Below are 14,528 nucleotides of genomic sequence, written 5' to 3' on the forward strand. Positions count from 1 at the left end.
CGGGTTTTATTTACTGTTTTCGTACTAGGCGATAACTCTCTTCCTATCGATATACTAGCCTAAGATTCCGCCCTAGCCCTTAATATATACGTCGATAATAATATAAATAATACTAGCCCCTTTACTATACTTAATAGTGATTAGGACCGGTATAAAGGTTAGGGTAACCTTAAGAGTATCTATAGCGTATTACTAAGGCTCGCTTTATAGGAAGACGGAAGTCTTTTTTAGTAGGTCTATTAACGGCCCCGCGATAATAGCGAAGCGGTAGATCTAGATACGGTAAAAGGTGGCGAGACTAAGAAAAGAACGGACTTCGGAAATAGTCCAGTACTTCTGCTACTTAGTTAACTTAGCCACTTTAGCCTGCTTAGGGGAACGGCTATCGGTACTATACACGTAGCCTATAATAGTAGCCGCTTTCTAATACTATTAGCTTTTAGCGCTAGCCACGGTGCCTCTAGTAAGCTTTATATTAAGAAGGACTTTATCGATATTACTAATATACTCGGCTATATAGCGGCGAATTCTAGGCTTAATTAGGGTATCGTTATAAGTGGTAGTCGGCCCTTTAACCGCGATATCGTTAATAAAGAGTTAATAGCACTAGGGAATAAGGTCGTAAAGGATACGGGTTATAGTATATATAAACTAGGCTATAGAGTTAGTCGCCCCTTATAGAAGGGTGTATATCCTAAAGAGTCCTAAAACCATAGCGAAGGTCGTTAAGTCCTTTAATTCCTTATCGAGGGTGACCTAATCGTAGCCGGAGAAGAAATCCAGAAAGGAAACTATCTTATATATACTAAAGTCCTCGGAAAACTCGTTAGCCCTAGGCGGGATAAAGGTATCGTGTAGGGTAATAGCGTTAATTTTAGTGGTAGAGTTAATAAGGCGTATATTACTATCTTTTTTCTTTATAAGGAACTAGGGGTTACGGTAGGCTATATAGCTTTTCTTAATAACCCCCTTATCCTTCCTATCCTTAATTATCTTAATAATAATAGACTCTAAGGCTCTCGGGATAAGGATCCCTTTCGCCTACTATACCTTATACGGCACTACCTTAATCTTTTATAGCGGGGCGACTCTAGGGTTAAGCCTCCTATATTCCTGCTAATCTTATATAAGGGCAGCTTCGCGGTTTAAGAGGGTCTTCGTTAAGAGCTCCTTTTCTATAAGTAGTAAATAGTCGGTAGAGTCTAAGATATCTTTAAGTCGGTTTTCCGTAAGTCTTAAGTAAGGGGTAATCTTAGAGAACTTTAGGGTAATTAGGCTAATAAAACTATTATCTTCCTATTCCTATATATCCTCGGGGATTTCCGCTAAGATCTTCTACTTCTAGAGGGGGTCGCCTTCGGGGACGGAATTATCGGATAGCGCGTCGTTAATAGGGTAAATCTTAAGGGCTTTTAGCTTATATATAGTATAGATAGCCTAATTAGGCCCGTGGTATACCTCCTTAATCAGGTCCTAGTGCTTTTTCCTTTTCGCGGTTTATAGCTTTTTATAGCTATTATAGCGGCGCTAGTAATACGTATATCTTTAGCCCTTAAAGCTAATAACGCTAATAACTAATAAGACTTCCACGCTTCTAACTTAAAATTAGTATTAATAATTTAGTATAAATTAGGTTAATTAGGGTAACTATAATAAGGATTTATAAAAAAAATATAGTAGTAAAGGAAAAAAACGGTATTTACGGTATTATCGGGCTTTTTTATCGTATTTCTTATACCCTCGGCCCTAATTCCGTGGTATCGCCCTTAAGGCCACGTATACCCTTAGTAAAAGTGGCTTAATCTCCTTAGAGAACACGAAGGCTACTAGAGACGCTGCGTTAGCGTCTCTGATCGTGTATTAAATCTTATTACCCTCCTCTAGAACGTCTAAAGGGTAATAGTTAGCCTTTTCCCTAATAGATAGCGAGGCAGCGGCCCTAGGCTAATAGGTAGGGTCGCTATCCTAAAGCTAATATTAATTAGCCTAATTAGACCGATCTTTATCGATCCGACGCCTTTTATTAGCCTTATAGTTCGGCTAGCTTTAGTTCCTTAGTATCTCCTTAATCTACTTATAATAAGCGATAAGTATAAGAATATAGGCGTTACCGAGTATAAAGTCGGTATCGATCTAATTATCCCGGAAAGAAAAGGACGCTTTAGTCTTCTAGATCCACGGTATACTAAGTAGTATATTAGGCCCTAGACCGGGGAGAACTTAGAAGTTAAAAACGCCGCTTTACTTACCGACCTATAAACGCTCCTTAAGGTATCTAGTACACGGTTACCCCTCCTAGTTATTAACGCCCTTAATTCTAATCTCGGTCTAGCTAATACGATATTCTAAACTAAAGCGTTTTATAGTGGCTATAGAGATAGTATTAAAGGTGGCTCTTATATCGATAATAGCCTTTATAAAAACATTAAGGTTATACGTTATAGCACCCTTTTAAGTAAGCCGGTATTTCAAGACTATATACCGGGTAATAACTAGGGGGTTATCGGTTTTAGGGACTGCCTCTCTCTCGATAATAATAAGGGTACTCGAGCTAGTATTATCGGGTTAGGCGAATAAGACGGTATATCCCTTTAATAAAGGCGGGGGAGGAGGTATACTAGGGGGACCTTATCCATTAAGGAAGAAGGCTTTATTAGCGGTTAGATAAATAATCTCGCGTTATAGTTAACTAGTCTCGGCGGCGTATATCCTCTTATCGTTTCTTAGCTTTATATCCGGGTCGGTAAGAAAGTGATACTAGATAGAAACCTTAATACGGAGGTCTCTAATTTACCTATCCAGGTCTAATCGAGCTTACTCTAGGTTATAAGGCTAATCCGCGGAGTAGCTAGGCTTATATTTACTAATTATCTCTGGTTACTATTATTTATGCTATATCGGCGCTTTATTTATATCTATTTCTTCGTCGACGGTCTTAGCTAGGAGTAAAGTCGGGACCCGGTAGCCTAGACTAGGGTTTAACTTTTATAGGCGCTATTTAATAACTTAATTAGGGAAATAGACGGCTTTAGGAGTGGCTTTAACGACTCTCCCGCTCCTAGTCGTGTAAAGAGGCTACGAGGGGGGCTACTCTCTCCGAGTATCCTTTAACGCGGTATAGATATCCGCTTACTAATAATCGGATATAATAGATATAAAATTAACGCTAAAGCTTACTACGGGAGCCTTAGCTTTTATTTCTTCCTCCTTTAGCCTAGTATAATATTCTAATATTACTCTTATAACGTCTTCTATCTTAATAGGGAGGCTTCCGGAGTTAATACTAATATAGTAGGCTTTAGCCAGGTCTTTATACTTCCCTTAAAGGCGCGTGATAAGCTAGTAGAGGACGGACCGCCGGTACGGCTAGTCTTACTGCTTAAGGTATATATCCTGGGGGTAAGGCTATTACTTATTATTCTAGTCTAAGGCGAGGTAGTCGGGGTAACGGAACCTAACCAGGTATTAGGTCTTATCTAGCTATAATACCGTATACTACTCGCGGCGGTAACGCTCCTATCTATAATAAAAGTAACGGGGGGGTTAGTTATTAATAAGGTGGTATTACGATAAACCGCCGGAATAGGGGTAGGAATTCCTATTCCTATACCGCGGTGGCCCTTACCCGTACTATATATCGTCCTTATATATACCGATATTAGTCTAATTAGGGGTAATATAATAAGCTGCCGGAGCGGCGTCCTGCCTCTCCGAAATAGACTGCTTTATAGCGGCGTAGAACAGGGTCTTTAGGTAGGGGTCGGTAGCTAGGATCGCGTTAACCTTATCGGCTCCTACTCGACGCGAGAGGGCTATAACTTAGGGAACTGCGTTCCTAATAACGCCTATACCGTTATAAACCATAAAGATAGCGCACTTCTCTAAAAGCTCCGTTAACTTATCTATATCGCTCCTTATCTATATAGCCGGTTTAGGCACTATAGTAGGCCTCCGTAAAATAGTCGGCGTATACGTTATTAGGTTAGCCTGATTAGGCCGAGACGTAATAGCTAGTATCGGTTTAATAGTTAGTATAGGAGTAGGAATATCTATAATACTCGCTACTTTATTAATAGGCTGCCCGTCGGCTACCTAGATATCTTCTGCCTACTCTTTTAGTATATCTAATAAGTCGTAATACCTATATAGCCGGTTCTTTAGGTTACTAAACTTATACTTTATCCGATTTACGAGCTATATATTAATATCTTAGTATAGGATAGCGAGGAAGATATTATAAAGCTTATAATCCTCGATAAAGGTGCCGCTAACTTTATTAGCTCTTAACTTTTATACCGTAACGCTTATTAATAGCCGTTTAACTTATTAGACTATCTTAACCTTTTTATACTTATATATAAGTCGTAGTTAGCGTACTTTATCGGATAAGTTAAGTTACTTATCGGGGTCTAGGTAAGAGTATTTATTAATAAGCCGCTGCTTTAGGTCCTTTTATCGGCCGCCGGATACTTTAACTAGTCGGATTATCTTATTAACCGTAGGATAGATATTAGCCTCCGTGAATAGGCTAACGTAAGAGATTTTATTAGCCTCGCTAAGGCGGTTAAGCTTAGCGTAGTCTTAATAATCCCTAAGGAAGGTGGATAGGGCTCTTTTATTAAAGCGAGGGGCTCCCTTTATAAAGGGGTTTAGGGGCGCGCGAGAGGTAATAATAGTTTTATCCTTCTTATCGTCGTATAGGCTAATATACTAGTGGATAGCCGCGAGCGTCTTTATAATAAGGCTCGCTTTAAAGTTCTTTAGGATATTATTAGGAGGCGCGACCTTTATTCTAGGAGCGTAGGCCTGCTAGGGAGCGCTTAGTCTAGGGGAAACGGGGGGAATAGGGGGAGCGGGGGGAGCTAGCCCGCCGCTAGGGTTCGGGTTATCCTAACTAGGCGAAAGGGAAGCCGATACGGCTTTATAGCCGGACGCCGGGGCGCCCTGACCGTAAGAGACGGTTATTAACGGGCCGATACCGGGGTCTATATCCCCTTACCTAAGCGAGGCGGTCGCGAGAGGAGGGTTAGCCATAGGAGTAGCGTTACCCTGATTAGGCGTAACCGTGGTTATAGGGGTTAGGATAGCCGTATACGTGCTATTATTATTAGGCTTAGAGTCGCTATAGACTATAACCGTAAAGGGAGGGTCGCGATAATCGGTCTACTATAAGGCCGTTATATTATTAAAAGGGGGGGTTAATCTATTATAGTAACTAGTTTAGGCAGATTAGGGGAATTAGGGTCTTTAAGAAAGAAAGGGTTAAGAAATAAAAAGTAGTCGTGTATTAAGTCTATAAGTCTAAGGATAATTCCACTTAGCGATAGGGGGTAGGAGGAGCCCTTTTTTTAAGGGCCCTAAAGGATATAATATAAGTATTCTCCGCCGAGGCTTAGAAGGGAACTTACCGTAGTTAGACTAACGGAGATACCTATAAGGAATAGGATAAGGTATCGCTAGCTATTATAGGAGATTAGTTTAAGTCGTATCCGGGATCCACTAATAGGTTTACCTAACCGCCGGGTCTATAAGGGCGCGGTATCTTAGGGCTCCTTAATAAGTTCTTCTAACCTTTAGGGCCTTATATAATCAGATTTTCTTAAAATTCTTAGGGCTAAGGACTTACCGCCGTTTATATAGGCCTTTATTACCCTGATTATAGTAAGGTTAACCCTATGCCTTTATTATTTTATACTTAAAGGGTTATAGTAAGAGACTTTTTTATATCTAGGCTTTATAGCCCCTAATAGTCTATATCTATAGCTTTTCCTATTTCGGTAAGGGAGCGCGCCCTTTATATCTATATCTATACTATATCCGGAATCTATCTTATAGTTAATTTATTCTTCGTTCTATTTATTATACCTTTTTCTTAACTATCTTTTATTTTTCCGTCCACCTTTACTTTATTAGCGGTAAGGGCCTATCTCTCCGTCTATAGCTCTTATCTTATTTTTAGTAAAGAGGATCTATCCCTGTTTTCTGGTTATTAGGTTTTATTAAGGCTATATAGGGGCAGGTTTCCTAGGCTATTATTATAATCTTAATATTAATTTCGAATATTAATACTTTATTTTTATTCTTAGCCTTATAGCTATATACTTCCCTCTCTATTTCCGTAATTAATATATAATTCGTTTAGGTAGGCCGGAACTCCCCTTAAGTGCTTTCGGTTACCCTAATTAGACGATCAGAACCTCCTAGGCACCGAATAGATCCGCCTCCGAGCATTAATTAAAAAAGGCGAAGCCGTTACTATATAGAACGGCTTAGGCAGTATAATCTCGGATAAGTCTTCGATAACAGGAGTGCTTAAGACCACGAAGTGTATATAACTAAAATAATATATATAATAAGGAGACCTTTAAAAGAGGTTCCTTAAGGTGCGCGCTGCTCTGATCAGGGCAACGGAGCTTAAACGAAGTGAATATAATAAACGTAGCAAAACTTGGCGTTAAAAGGATAATGATTATATAGGATAATAAGCATCCTTTATATCTAGGTGGCGTCGCCACGTATATATAATGTATAAGATAAATAAAAAAGCGCGCGTCTTATAACGTCACGTGACGTCCTAACGATATAGCACTGGGTCTCCGATCCACCCCTCTATACTACTTAGCCACGGAATAGGAGCGAACTTATAATATCGTTAACGCCGACGTTAACCTTATCTACCACCTCTTTCTTAGCGATAGCGGCTTAGCGAGCTATAGGGATAACGACTAAGGGGCTATACTTATTAGCTTTTACGTAGCTTAACTTAATAAAATAACGCTTATTATAGGTGGCACTTATACCCGCCTAAGAAGCACTTCTTATAGCGCTTAGTAATACTATAAACCGAGATATACCGAATAAAATTATTATAGCCGGCGATCTATGCCTTAACGCAGCCTTTATAGGGCGTATCGAACTTTACTCCTATAAAGTCAGGAGGCGGATTTTTAGCCGAATAGCGCTCTTTAGCGCCTATAGCCGTGCTAGCCAAGCCCTCGGCGCCCTCGGGGGTAGTGGCGGTATTAGTAGCGGCGGTGGTAGTGGTATCGGCGGCGGTATTAGCGGTATCTTTAGCAGCCTTATAAGTGTTTTTCTATAGCTCGATTAATAAGAAGCACTCGTCTCTCCTGTTAGCGATTAACTCACTTTAGCGGTCTTAGTAACCCGCCCGGTCTTTATAATACCCTTTTTAGCCGGGGCAGCCTTTTTAGCGGCGATATTATTCTTCTTAGGGGCCTGCTCCTATTAGTAATTACCCTACTCTCCTAGACGTTTTTTAAGCTCGGCTTACTATAATAAGAAAACGAAAATAAAAATAAGAGCTAAGGAAATAAAAAATAAAGCAAAAAGGTGGTTAAAAATCGTTATAATCGTTAAAATCGTTAATAAAAAGGTTATTTAACTAAAAGAACTCGATTTCGGCCGCTAAGCTACGAAAATTATATATAGCGAGCCGCCTACTAACTTCTAGCTTATATTACTCTTAGGTTACTATTCCAGGCTGCCTATTTACTTTATTCTAACTATCCCTTTCTATATCTTTTATATTATTTTTATATCTCTTTTAAACCTGTTTTCCTTTATGGTTTTCTATTAAACGGCTCTTTAAAGCTATTTTAACTATAGTTTAATTCTAGCCTAGGCGTATTCCGAGTGTTTTTAAATAAATAGCTCGAAATAGTAGGTGTGTTATATAACTAAATAGGTTATATAAATATAGTTATACCGATACGGCTACGCAGCTCGGTATTAGGTCTCCGAGCTCTTAGGCTACTAGCCACTAGAGCAGGTGTGGCTTATGGATAAAACAGGCTACTAGACGGGGATTCCTATTAGTTATAGATAGCCGAGGCACAGCCTATATATAGCTTAGCCTCCTACGAGCCTGAGGTGTGGAATCAAGGCAATCTATTATATCTCTATAGCTCGGTTCGGTTGATCACAGCTTCACGTCACACAGAGTGTACTTAGGTAGGTACGGACGCTACGGTCACGTGATCATTAGACTTTCTCAACTAGGTACCGTGGACATAATATTCTCGACGAAGGCGCTCACTGTCCATTCTGGATATATTCTGCTAGTCCTCTCGACGTTTGGCTTGTGTCTATCCTATTAATGCATACCTTGACTGAGTCTGGTCCGTACTGAATCCCGTCCGCATAGGCCGAGGAAACAGTCCAATTCCCTGCCACTGACCATGGTTTTCATCGCATCACCTCCCTTGAACACACGCAGGCCATACGCACAAAGGTTGATGGAAGTCTTTCGGGGGACCTGAAGACCATCATGTCTTTCCTAACTTTGCATCGTATCAGTTTCTCGTCTGGTTCTGCGAGGGGGTTGGGATTCGAGAGCACGAACCTATTCTCCTCCCATATCGCTCTTGCAAAGAGGTCTGACAGCTGGGTCATTCTCGTCCCTGTCCAGTACTGGCCCCATGATTCCTGGGAGTGCCTGGACAGCGAAATCATAAAATAGGCGCATAACAATCATGATGTCTTAGCAACGCCCGGCTTCTCTGCATCCAAGGCCCAGAGTACCGATAAGCGGCAGTGAAAACGTGCCAGACGTACCCAAACAGGGTTGTCGATGTCGAAAGCCGGGTAATGACAAGAGATCTCACTGCTTCTCATCCACATCCATCTCCTCGCCCTTCTCCGGGCTGCTGCCGTCCTTCATATCGAGCCCCGAGGCCTTGGGAGTCGGATCGCTATCATCCGAGTCTGGTTTTCCCTCATCCGCGGCATGGACAGTCTTGCGACGTGTAGCCTCCGTTCCGCGGGCACTATCCTGCCCAGCCACAGCCGTGGCGTCGTTTTCCAGCTCGTCACGCGAACGCTTTCCGCCGCTGCCGAAGTGAGGCGTTGGGACAGTGCAGATGACGTCGGAGCCCATCATTGACTTGTCGGGGCTTCCAATGCTGCCAACGACACCGTGACGATCGGTAGTGTTTTTGAAGCCGCCACCTCCTGTGTATTCCGCGGTTGAAGTAGGCATGGGTCGGGGTCCATGTGGTCGCTCCGCGGGGCGCTGCAGGCCAGCGGGAGGGTTGGTCTTTGTGTTGAGGCACTCAATCTCCTTTCGGACGTGCGGGATCGAAGGTGTCGGCGAATCAGGATCAAGCCAGACGAATTTCGACATGTCGACATTGTCAGAACCCTTGTCTGCGCTTGTGCCTGCCGCCTCTGGTGGCAAGCGGCTGCCGATGGGCCGAGGCGCCGCAGAAGGGACGGGCGATTCTTCCTCTTCATCATCGGCCCACTTGACTCCCTTCCTCTTGCGGTCGGCCGCCGAGTGGGTGTCTTCCGGGAATCGCGGATCCATTTCGATCAGAGCCGAAGAAGCGATCATGTTGTACGCCGGATTATCCTTCGCCTCGACGATGACGGGCTTGAACGGCCCGTGGGGACCGCTTCCGCGAGGCAACCGGCGGTGGGGCACGGTTCTCCACGACGCGGCCGGGGCGGTCTGTGGTGCCGCTCTGGCCCGAGCAGATTGAGCCGGAACCCCGTCGGCCTGGCCACGAGATGGGGTTGCAAAAGCTTCGGGGCCAAAAGTGCGGACGATAGACGCCTGGACTTCGGGGGACTGGAGAACGAAGGGCTGGGCATCGGGAGAGGACGTTTCCTCGGGAGCTTTGTCCATGTCTTCCTCCCCGACCTTATCTTGGTTTTGGCGAGCAGCACCTGGGAACAGAACACGTCTCACGCCTTTCTTGGCTGGTGAGCTCATTTCTTCATCAGAATCCATGTTGCAACGCAATCAAAGGATAAGAAATGTGATGCTAGGATGAACCAAAACAAAGCGTGGTTGGAGGGAAGAAGAAGGCAAGTCTTTGTGTGAATGCCTGATGAGGCTCTATGATCACTGCCTGGGGAAGGTGAGACTGGAAGGGTATGTACAAGAAGGGAAAAGAAGGTGCTTTCTTTTTATTTTACCTTAACTCTGATTCCGGATCTGCTTATTTTTCTGAAAGGAGTCTCGGCGTGGGAGGCAGGTGAAGGGTTCACTTGCCCTGATACTCAACTCATGGCGATGCGCGGCCCTCACCGAGTCACCCTGGAAAGAAGACTTTCCTCTTCAGGGGTATGGTGAGAGTCACGGCCCGTGTTCTGGAGAAGCTGGCCGGGCATCCATTTCTGTCCTTGTGAACCATGTGAATATTCTTTGCGCCGGCCTGCCATTCTTTGGTACCAAGGCCAGGTTGCTTCACAGCCTTGGCCGCTGTGAACGCCTTTGACGAGACAGGCTGACTAGATTCTTGCGACATCTGGATGGGTTAAACGTAGGCTGCAGCAGTAAAGAATGCCAAGGCTACATCGTGCTGTATACGTAGACTTGAAAAGTGCAGTGGCACCTAGATTGAAGTCATGAGCCTGACTTTATGGGCCCCTGAGCATGCTTGAAGAGGTAGGAAAGAAGATTGAGAAAATGATCGAGACGAGAACGTTCAAGTTGAAGCCATCCATTGTATACCCCAAGTGTTTTGGCAGCCCAGCCAGCCCCTTGCCGGCGATTCAGTCTTGCCAGACCATTGACGGACATGACCAACAGGGCACCTACGCCTCGCATTGTGAACACCGAGCCCCCTACCCATAACCCTTTCAAAACAAACCCAAAACCAGCCCGAGTTTTCAAGTCGAATCCAATACGTCCGTATCATGTAATTCGTTAACATTCGTTCCGCAAAACTTTCCGTAACTTCATATCGTGTCTCCTCATCGAGGGGACCACTTAAATCAGCCGTCCACATCCATCTTGTACCCAGTGGACACCGAGGCTTCAGCAACCGAGCTCCGTCCGGTCTTAGCGGCCGAATACGACGCTGTGCTCGCGTTTTGCCCATCTACAGCTCCTCCAGCATCACTGCTTCCCATCATGGCACCGGCCCCGACTCCGGTCCCGGCTCCAGTCCCGCCCCCATTCCCAACGGCGCCGTTGCTTGGACAAAGACGATATCCCCCATCCTCCCTGCGTTCAATGACCCCTTCGTCGAGGGCCCATTTCGCCAGGAGGTGGTCAACATCCAGTTGTTGCCCTTCGCCTTTTTCCATGTGCCTCCCAACATGCTCTGTCCATTCGTCCCACGACCCGGGGCCCTCAAAGATGCTCTGGCAGTCGGGTTTCGGACAGGCCGACCTCTGGGGAGGCAATCGGCGGGTGACCAGGCACGACTGCTGCATCTCCTTCACATGGTTGTCCCAGTCCACTTGCAGCTCAGGATCCACCTTGGCAAGGCCCTTCTTGATGGAAAACGGGGCATGCATGCGGCGCAGATGCTGGGTGAAGAGATCCTTCCGGTTGAACTCGTTCCCCTTGCCCTCTGCTGTGCTCGATGAGCATGCCGAACATCTATAGTATTGCAGACAGAGGTGTTGGGATGCGATGTGGCGTTTCCACTCATTCTTGGAGCCAAAGGTACTCGTACAGCCGGCGAAGGAGAAGGCGCAGGGGAATGGCCGGGTGTGGGCGGCTGCGACGTGTTTCCGCAGCGAAGAGGAATCCTTGAAGGGTTCGTGACTGCAGAAGGTGCAGCGCGTTTCGTGCTTCTGTGATGCCTTCTGCAGGGATCGTCGCTGCTTGGGTCGCGAGTTTGGTGTGGTCTTCTCGGCTACAGGAAGCGACTCATCTGCCACCGAGTCGTTGGCTTCGTGCGACGAAGAGGTGTCCTCGCGCTTCGTATGAACGGCACCGTCGGGGAGTGTGGTTCGCTGCTGCTGCTGCTGCTGCTGCTGCTGCTGCCGTTCCACCGCCGGAGCCGCTTCGTCACTAAGATGGCGGACGTGACTAAGCGCCTTGAGTTGCTCCGCGGCCTCTTGCATCTCGGCGGAATCTTCCACTTCGCGCTTTCCTTCAACGACACGGGAAACGCCACTAGAAGACGGGCGCGGGGTCCCCGATGTGACGGTGTCCAGACGGCTCGCCCCATCCTGAGAGGCTGGGTCCTTGGTATCCAATGAACTTCGATGCATGGAAGAAGTGCTGGCCGCGACTTCCCGTGCCTCCAAAAGGATCCGACCATCCTGAACGTCCTTGGCTGATGCTTTGTTGATGCCGGCAGATCCCACGAGCTTCTGGTAGACATGTATCATGTTATGAGAACTGATATACCCAAGGAAGCAGCACACCTTATCGTGCTGCACAACGCTCCAGATGGAATGTGGCATGGAGATCAGAAGCATTGTCGGCGGGCCAAGAAACATGCCCTCGACCACTATCTTCGCACCGAGGGGCGGGGTGTTGTGCAGCCAGCCGTTGAAGGATGACATATCCGGACTCGCATCTCCCACGAAGGTTGTGCATACGAGGACCCGGGATTCGTCGAAGCGCAAGTCGGCCACGGATTCCGGGTCGATAAGCTGATCCTCCCGGAGGGCGCCTCTCGGCGGGGTATCGGCGTCTGATCCGTTGCGAGGGGAGTGCAGCTGGCGCGCACGTGTGGGGAGTGGAGCTAAACTCAGAGGCTGCCCCTTGCCGGGCGTCAGGGTGAAAAAGACGGGCGTGTGGGTCAAGGGGTTCGAGGGGTTCCCGGTGTTATCCGCAGTCAGCTTCGTGGACTGTGCCATCTCCTGCTGTCTGAGTAACAGGATGTCGTCGTATAGGCGTTGGACACTAAAGGGCCTGCCAGTGCCCAATTTGTGCAGGGCTTCGACGAGGGTGCAAGTGAAAGACGGTATGGTCGACTCGCGGGGGTTGTGCTCCGATGTGCACGCCGCGATAACCTGCTTCACGCCGTGGCTCCCCGATAGAGGCATCTCGCGGGCTGAACATGTGTCCAGGAGAAGGAGGATGTCTGACTGGGCATCTTCGAATAGACAGCGTACCCCATCCCACTTGAGCTTGGCGGCGTCTTCGCGCTCGTTGCTGCGGAGAAGCGGTCAGAAAACAAGGCGGGCGAGGCGTGCACAAGAAAACGACGAGGCTCGTCAGACTCACCAAGCCCAGTACAGCTGATTGTCGGAGCCTACATAGCCGTAACCCGCGTAGTATATGATGAGGAGGTGGTTCGACCGGGCGTGATCCAGAAACGAAGCCATCTGCACACCGAGCTTGATGCTGGGATTGGGCACAGTAGGAATGTTCCAGCGGTCGGTATGGAAGTTGTAGCGGTCTCGCAGCACGTTTTCCAGTGCCACCAGATCCGTCTCTACTGAGGTATCCTCCTCCCACCGCAACAACAAAACTGATACCTTATTGTAGGGGGCCCGCTCGGTCTGGCGTTGAATGAGCATGGCCGCATCCTGAAGATGCCTCGCAAAAGACTCAAAGTCATGGCGCTCTGTGAGGGCGGCGTCTTGTGTCGGGTACGACGGCTGTTGGGGAGGTGGCTGCGAAGGAGGCTGAGTCCAAGTGTTAGCCTTGGCACTGCGAACATGAAGACACGCATTGCGGTGAGGAAAAAAAAAACAGGGGGAAAAAAAGGAAGTTCCCATTACCGGCTCGTTAGAATTAGGAAAGGCTGCGGCCTGAGAATTGGGTGATGCCGAGGGCGGCTCCTTGGGCATGAGTCGCCGCTTTTTGGACGGTTGCGAGGTCTGTTCCATCTGCGATACAGGCATACGGGTGGCCACAGACAGGGACGGAACAAGGCTACGACGAGACGAAGAGATGGTAAATAGAAACTAACGTCGACTCGCGGGCAGCATTGGCCGGGGTACGATCAAAGGCCAGTATACGTCTACGGCATCGGATGAAGATAAAAGGTGGTGTCGGTGTCATGCACCACCTAGAAGGCGAGAGGGGGTGGCTGTCGGTAGGCGACTGATTTTCGGATATCGCATAGAAACTAGGTAGGGAGATTCGAGATGATTTAATACATAAGACGTGACGGGTTATGATAATCGAAAAAGGGAACGGTGGAGGAGACGGGGGGGAAAGGAATAAAGGAGGGATAGGGAGAGGAAGAGGGGAAAGTGGTGGGAAGGCGGAAGACGGAATATGACGGGAAGGTAAGGCTGGGGTCGTTCTTTCCATCCCAATCTCAGCGAGGCTGTGGCTGTCGGCTGTTGTTAAGGTGGGACTTGGGGAGGGCAATGCAATGGTGTGTTGGATGTGCGAGGCGATTGGTTTTTTGATTGGCTGCTTATTGAATTTCCCCAGCCTCTTGCGCTCAACTCGGGTTACAGGATGGAGTTTGCATTTCTGCAGAAAGGCCCAGCTAATGACCATTTCCTGCAGGCCGAACCGACCAAACCATTCATTGTTTTTACTCAGTATTATGCATTTTACTTGGTATTACGTTGCGGTTGTATTTTATTTTTATTTTATTTTTCAAAATCGATTTCAGACTTGACTTTCATAAAATCCCGGTCCCAACCGAGTTTTTCCGTGGCACGGTATCGATATAACCCCCTCAAGCGAAGAGTTGTTACTCCGAAAAATTGCCAGTCAGCCTCGGATAGGTAGCACTCGCTGTACACTACCTACGCGGGAGGGGGCGTTTATAGGTCAGAGCCCGATGACTGGTCAGACTGTCGACAGTCTTAGAACTTCATGTTGACAGTTGTACCTCTGACCTGGCTCTGGT

The 14,528-nt window shown here is 46.8% G+C and overlaps 2 protein-coding genes across 2 annotated transcripts; both read right to left on the reverse strand.

Annotated features, from left to right (window-relative positions):
• Positions 1–6,880: 6,880 nt before the first annotated feature.
• Positions 6,881–9,751, reverse strand: ACRALDRAFT_1068970 (uncharacterized protein; the record flags this gene model as incomplete). The annotated part of the gene is made up of 5 exons (XM_071017621.1): positions 6,881–7,093; positions 7,147–7,236; positions 8,125–8,145; positions 8,233–8,455; positions 8,625–9,751. The coding sequence occupies 5 exons, from the start codon at positions 9,749–9,751 to the stop codon at positions 6,881–6,883; spliced, it is 1,674 nt and encodes a 557-aa protein (XP_070877757.1).
• A 1,157-nt stretch (positions 9,752–10,908) lies between these two features.
• On the reverse strand, positions 10,909–13,845 carry ACRALDRAFT_1040650 (uncharacterized protein; the record flags this gene model as incomplete). Its single annotated transcript, XM_071015193.1, has 4 exons — positions 13,438–13,845; positions 12,938–13,341; positions 11,752–12,865; positions 10,909–11,721 (listed from the first exon to the last, which is right to left on the reverse strand). Coding segments are annotated over exons 1-4 (2,454 nt in total), but the record flags the coding sequence as incomplete, so codon positions are not given.
• Between the last annotated feature and the right edge of the window lie 683 nt (positions 13,846–14,528).

The sequence above is a fragment of the Sodiomyces alcalophilus genome, assembly GCF_042370955.1.
Source record: "Sodiomyces alcalophilus JCM 7366 unplaced genomic scaffold ACRALscaffold_2, whole genome shotgun sequence".
Classification (NCBI taxonomy): Eukaryota; Fungi; Ascomycota; class Sordariomycetes; order Glomerellales; family Plectosphaerellaceae; genus Sodiomyces; species Sodiomyces alcalophilus.